The 6493-nt window shown below is 47.6% G+C and overlaps 1 protein-coding gene across 1 annotated transcript; it reads right to left on the reverse strand.

Annotated features, from left to right (window-relative positions):
- Positions 1–1559: 1559 nt before the first annotated feature.
- Positions 1560–3652, reverse strand: LOC119405497 (ubiquitin-conjugating enzyme E2 Z). The gene is made up of 2 exons (XM_037672331.1): positions 3293–3652; positions 1560–2015 (listed from the first exon to the last, which is right to left on the reverse strand). The coding sequence occupies exons 1-2, from the start codon at positions 3650–3652 to the stop codon at positions 1560–1562; spliced, it is 816 nt and encodes a 271-aa protein (XP_037528259.1).
- Positions 3653–6493: the final 2841 nt, after the last annotated feature.

Here is a 6493-nt window from a genome sequence, read left to right on the forward strand (position 1 = left end):
ACACGATCGTCCCTTGACACGGACCATATCGACGTAAGAGCAATGGGGTGCAAACGGGATGAAGTGCTCGTTGTAAGATCTAGAAGTATTGGTTTTCACCCAAATAGCAGTGGTCGTGCTCAAGCTTGGCCGCGCCGTATCAAACGTATCAGTCATAGAGTTTCAAAGATTTATTTGCTCTGTTTAAAAGAGCTCGAAGTCCGAAAGCTCGAAGACCGAAAACCTTTCAGGTGTTTTTTTTTTCGTTTTACATATTGGAATTCTCTGGAATATTTTCAACAGATGTCATTGTTCACAAGTGCCGTTTTTTTCTTGTTTAGTTCAGCAGTGTTTCACTCAATGTGTTCCCCTAAGGGCCGGTTGGGCTAGTTGATACCGCATACCTTGTGGTTTATCGAAAAGGAACGACGCAGGACAACGGAAGACACAAGAATGACGGAGTGCTGGGTACTCGTGTTTCCTGTCGCAATGCATCGTTTCATTGCGCTCAGCCTCAACAGATGCTGACAGTAAGGATCGTTTAATATCGGCGTTTCATGTTGCGTTTCATAAAATTCCAGGAATACCCCTTGTTCGACAATCGCCACTTAAAGTGTCCATCAAGCCTCCCTGGTATTCGGCGTTCTTTGGTTTTATACCAATGTTGCTTATGCTTGTGCTAGCCATTGACACCAATTACGTTTACAATTCAACAAAAGAAACATAATTTATCGAACTGCTACACACTTGTGTTTTCCATCTTTTTACACCTAGCAACAAATAAATGAACTGAAATAAATGAGCATGATGTATTAAAGGCGTTCGCGCCGTTTTGAAAGCGCCCGCAAAAAATGTCGATTAATCGATGAATCGATGAAAAACCCTTATCGATAACGATTAATGGTCAAACCGGTGAACGATTAATCATTAATCGATTGCGAAAATGCTAGAGGCCCGTGTGCTTAGATTTTGGTGCACGTTGAAGAACCCCAGGTGGTCAAAATTTCTCGAGCCCTCCACTACGGCGTCTCTCATAATCATATCGTGGTTTTGGGACGTCAAACCCCAACAGTTATTATTATTAGTTAATCGATTAAAACATTTATTGGACCGTCCCTACTTATTAATTCAGTATCTCGTACGTTCTCCCTGTTTAGAAATTACCCTCAAAGATATATACACCCCCGCGAAAAAAGAAAAAAAGTTCGTGGGAAATAAGGGGAGCGGAGGGGTTGCCGCAGGCGCCTGTTCGCTTTCTCCGGTAGGGGAGTGGCAAGCGCTCGCGTCGGCGGACATAGGCTTTCCTCGGGAGCAGCCCCTGATCATTTTAGTTCGGAAGGCTACTACTATTTCGACGTTCAAAAATACATGCGTCTGAGTATATTTGCTCCAGTGATTGGTACGTGCATCAGACGAAGTCGTGTGGCTGCCGGAACCTGCAAAATTTACACTGATGAATTCTGGATTCATGTCTCGTTCCTTTAATTTTGTTCTAAAGCGCTTTTCAAATCTCGTGTGTAAGGAGTCTATTATAGCTTCGTTTTGTGGCCGAGGCAGCGGCTCATTATTCGTACATTTCATCAGCGCGCGCCATCGGTCTGTATCTTTTCCTTGACCCTCTGGCCTAGTTGCCTTAGCCGAGAAAGCAGCGGCTCGTACAACTGCGTCGTTGTAAGGCCCAGCGTCTGGGACAACCGCCGGGAACCGTCCAGCTCGGCCAGGGCTTTGACGCTCTCCTCGTACTTGTCGTACGACTCGGCGAACGTCTTCATGATCTCGCCGACCAGGTACGGCGGGCAGGGTGGTTGATCCCGTAGGCACGCCTCCACGATGTCGCATACGGCCACCCTGACGGTGTCGTGTCGTGCTCTGTCCTTGAGCTCCGCGGGAGAAAGCGGCATGTGCGCCGTCGTTCCTGGGTCGCTGCGGAACGGCTGCTCGTTCATGAGTGACTGTACGGAGGTCAGTACGCTGCCGATGTTTTGGACTGGTGTCCAGGGGGGTCCAGGCCAAGTGCCGAGAATGCTGAGACACACCTGCGTGGGAGATTGAAATCATGTTCTCATTGCTCATCTCGTGGTTCATGTATTTTATGATCGGTTACAACCTAAGAACAGATAAGCTCCGTGCAGTCCCTCTACTGCGGCGCGCTTCTTGGATATTAAAAAAAGTTTTAGCATCAGCGTACGTATCGTGAGTTTACCGATAATCTTAATGTCATCCTGTCGGAGACAACTTGGTGCATTACAACGCGTTGTAAATTGATTCGTTTACTTCTTTTTTTATATTATGCATGTGTTTGCATGATCCATGAATCACGAGGCCAGATTGGGCTATGCAGACCACGGAGTAAGATAAGACAGGAGCGCCGACTCCGCAGCAGCCCAACGCATTCGCTTGGGACAATTCGTGCAACGCAGACGCGGCGGTCAAACTCATTCTTTTGCTCTTCTCCTCCGCTCCCCTTCACGCTTTGGCACATGCTTTCTCCTCTCCTTCCGTTTATCACAACGCGTAGCGCCATCTGTCGAGGCGCATGGGAATCTCTCAACGCCTTGGCTCATGAGCGCATGCGCTTACTGGCGGAGGCCTGCGACGGTGGCGGCGGGGAACGCCACGCTGGGAGCAGACGACAAAACGGGTGGCAAACAGACGCAGGAACGCGGCGAAGCGTGACCGTGCACCGTTGCTATAGCAACGACAGAGGGAATCCCCGCCCGCGGCTCCGCTCCACGACGGAGTTTCTCCTCCGCCACTTTTCTCCATTCGCAGCGCCATCTCGCGAACACGCCGTGAAGAAAGATCTGGCGTTGCACAATGTGTCCCTTCCCGACGAGCGGAGTCGGCGCTCCTGTCTTATCTTACTCCGTGATGCAGACTTTTGCGCGGATATGCGATATTTTGTATCCACGACGGCCATGTCATACCTTCTGTTGAAAGGACCTGGGGCCGAATTAAAAAAGCTTCTCTTTGGTAAGTGCGTTTCCCTATTGCATGGTCAGCCGGCACCGATGATGATATACCTCGTATCGTGATTGGCTGAAATATTCTCTTACGAAAATTTTTATCGTAAGACGTTTTTGTGAATACGGGCCTTGTTGTTTTTTTTTTCACCTATACGGTGGCAGAGCATGAACGGATTCTCTGAAGCTGGAAGTGCGAAATGTACCCTTTCTTTGAATTTCTCCACTTATTTCGGTTACCCATAGTTCGGAATATTTCCAACACACACTCTAGGGCAATGTCTATTAGATAACTCTGCCCCGAATTCGCTACATGGTTACATCATGTCACACACGGCCTGTATGTATACCTTTCCGCAAGCGTAGAGGCGCGGGTTGAAACCCACTCTACCGGCGTCCGTGTTCATCAGGCGCACACGGGGTGGAACGAACGGGTACTTCGCGGGGCACTTGATGAAGAAGTGGAAGAACCCGCCTTCGTACGGCGTTCCCTCGGGTCCCACCACTATGGCGTGGATCCTGGTGACGTCACTCGCTTCGGGCGAGACGAAGATCCCCGGCAACAGGCTGGCCTCGATGTCCGCGATCTCCCGCGTCACCCTCAGAAGACAAGATGGCGTCGGCTGCTCGTCTAAGCAGACCATCGGGTCCCAATTGCCCATAAAGGGGATGCTCGGGGTCTCGCTGGAGCCTGCCGTGGTGTTCGCCATATCTCTTATGACGGGCTGTATAAGAGGGCGGCGGTCCGCTGTAGACGACTCGAAGAACTGCGAGGACTTGCCCGTAGACCGTGGGCCCTTATAGCATTGCGCACCGCACCACACCCGACGACGATGACTACGGTGATGGTGATTATGTCGGCCGGACGAGGCGGATGCACTGCGCGGCTGTAGTAGAGTATAGTAGAACCTTGAATTAATTGGTACACACTTACGCTGCGGGATTGGCCAAGAACCCGGTAGATTTAAAGGAAAATTCCTAAATTATCTGTTACAGACTTTGTCTATTAAAAAGTTTAAAGGAGTAAAAAATCTAACACAGACGAACACGAACTCCTTTATTGAAGTTCAAGGTTCATTCAGGCAGAAACCAAGTACAGTTGCCTGGGAGACCGGCAAAAAGGCAAAAAAAAAAGAAGACTGGCAAGGCGCCTGCCCCCTGTAAACCTAGAAATACCTCATAAATGAAAAAGTGCTCAGTTTTATAATTAGCAGTGCAGCAGATGTAACAAAAATAAGCATAAATGGGAGTTATCGCATGTATGTTATTACATGTTAACTTTATTGAAACCGAGTGAGAGCGAGAATTGGGGAGCTAGCTTTGATTGTAAACATACAGAGACTGCAGGCTGTATATGTTTACAAAGTATTCACAGTTCCTGACGACACCTTGTATTAGTGCGCGACACTGCAGCAATCTTTCGGAGATTATTGCAGGTACTCATAAGCGAGATTTTTCTGAATGTTCGTAATCGAGTGAAAAAAAAAAGGACAAAATGCCAGGCCTGCGCGGAACACGCAGCACAGTTATAGCGTTTGGGCAGCTAGGTACCCACTACGCCTTAAACCATCATAATTTTTGGGAGGTAGAGAAGCAGCCACTGTGCCATTATTCGCCATTCTGCGGAGAAGTGGGGTAACGCTACACATCTGTAAGGATGTGTACATTCGCTGTAAATAGTAATCGAGGGGGGTGCTTATACAGTCACTACCGCTTCTATCAATATGCAGAGGTTATTTATAAAAGTCAATGTGCGTTTTTACATGCAATGTGCTAAAACACGGGATCCCTTCTGGCTCCCTCCCTTCTGGCTTTTGCCCTCTCTGTGCCCTATATATTCACTCGCCTAAGATGCGAATAAAGAGTGGCAAGTTTATGCACGTGCTATCGTCTATCCGTCTATAATGTGCTGTGTGTGTGTGTGTGTGTCTTTTTTTTTTTTGCGCAATGCTTCCGTTTTGAAACGTTAGCTACTTATTGCAACAGAAAAAGAAAACAAGATGTAATATTTTTGTGAATCAGTTCTGCAGAATCCCGCAGGGAGGCGGAATGGTTAAGAAGGGGCAATGTACAACCACCCGTTTGTAGCACGAAGCCGCAAGGATACACGAAGCCGCAAGGATACACGAAGCCACAAAGATGCACGAAGCCACAAGGACAAATGCGTAATTTACAATAATACGTGACCATGTTCATTGAGGTGTCGATGCATTCGCCCTCGCGCTTTCAATTCCTAGCTTCCTCCTTAGTTGAATTAGTAGAGCGACCGGCCCGGGAAGGGGATTGTCCCTGGTACGATCTCCGGACCAGGATGAATTTTTCGGCAACTAAAAGGCTTTCTTTCTGGAAAATCCGTATACATTTCCTTGCCGCTTCGTGCTACAAACGGGTGATTGTCAATTTTCCTTTCTTACATAAACATTTTTCTGTCAATACTCCGTAGTGACACCGCCCAGATGATCGAAGCGGGGCCACCGATCGCCTCTGCGGCTGAAGCAATCAACAGTGTTCTCGCGAGTCGAGGTTACCGGACGTCCGGCTCACGTCAGTGGAGCACGTGAAAGAAAGAGAGAGAAAGATAAAAATAGAGATAAATAAAGGGAATAAAGACATAGAGACAGAAGAAGAGAAATAAACAAGAAACGAGTTTTTTCCGTATGACTCACCCACTGAACTGATCCAGACTAACGGCATTCCATGTCTTGATCAAAGGCGGAAAACCTCACGTTTATAGTTGCTTTACTTGCTTTGGAATCGGGAACTAGCAATTAACTCCTCACCCTATGTTTCGTCTTCAACGTCGAGACATACTCGCCACCATTATCCTAATTAAATGACGCCATATTTTACACGAACAGATTTATTCAAGTTTTCCTTTTTTCCCTCGCACTGTAAGAGACTGGAAGAATTCTTTGTTGCCTTGCGTCTCATTCTGATGCTTTCGAACTGCATTAACTTTGTGTATACTATTTGCTTTGTTTGTTTGTTTCTTGTTTTGGGCCCCACCCTGCTTGGACCTGTAAAAGCTTTGCAGTGTTGAATAAAGAACGAAAGTAACTGAGAGAATGAAGCGCAGAGTGAGAGAAAGAGCGAGAAAAAAAGAAATAAATAGAGAATAACACGTACAAAACACAGATACAAGAGACCCGCCATGGTGCTCTAGTGGTTACGGTGCTCAACCGCTGACCCGAAGGTCGCGGGATCGAATCCCGGCCGCGGCAGCTGCATTTTCGATGGAGGTGAAAATGCTCGAGGCCCGTGTGCTAGGTGCACGTTAAAGAACCCCAGGTGGTCGAAATTTCCGGAGCCCTCCACTACGGCGTCTCTCATAATCATGTCGTAGTTTTGAGGCGTAAACACCCCAAAATTATATAAGAGAGAGAAAGAAAAAGAAAAGAAAAAGAAGGAAGGACACCCATCTACGCTTTTCCTTCAGGCTTGGCACCAATAGTTCGAAGGTGCCGTAATTTTATTTGACTCAGTCGGACATTGTTTCACGTGCAGGGTTATTACCGTGAAGGTATTTGACGACAATGGCGGCCGAGGACCCC

Source organism: Rhipicephalus sanguineus, chromosome 9 (genome assembly GCF_013339695.2).
Source record: "Rhipicephalus sanguineus isolate Rsan-2018 chromosome 9, BIME_Rsan_1.4, whole genome shotgun sequence".
Lineage (NCBI taxonomy): Eukaryota > Metazoa > Arthropoda > Arachnida > Ixodida > Ixodidae > Rhipicephalus > Rhipicephalus sanguineus.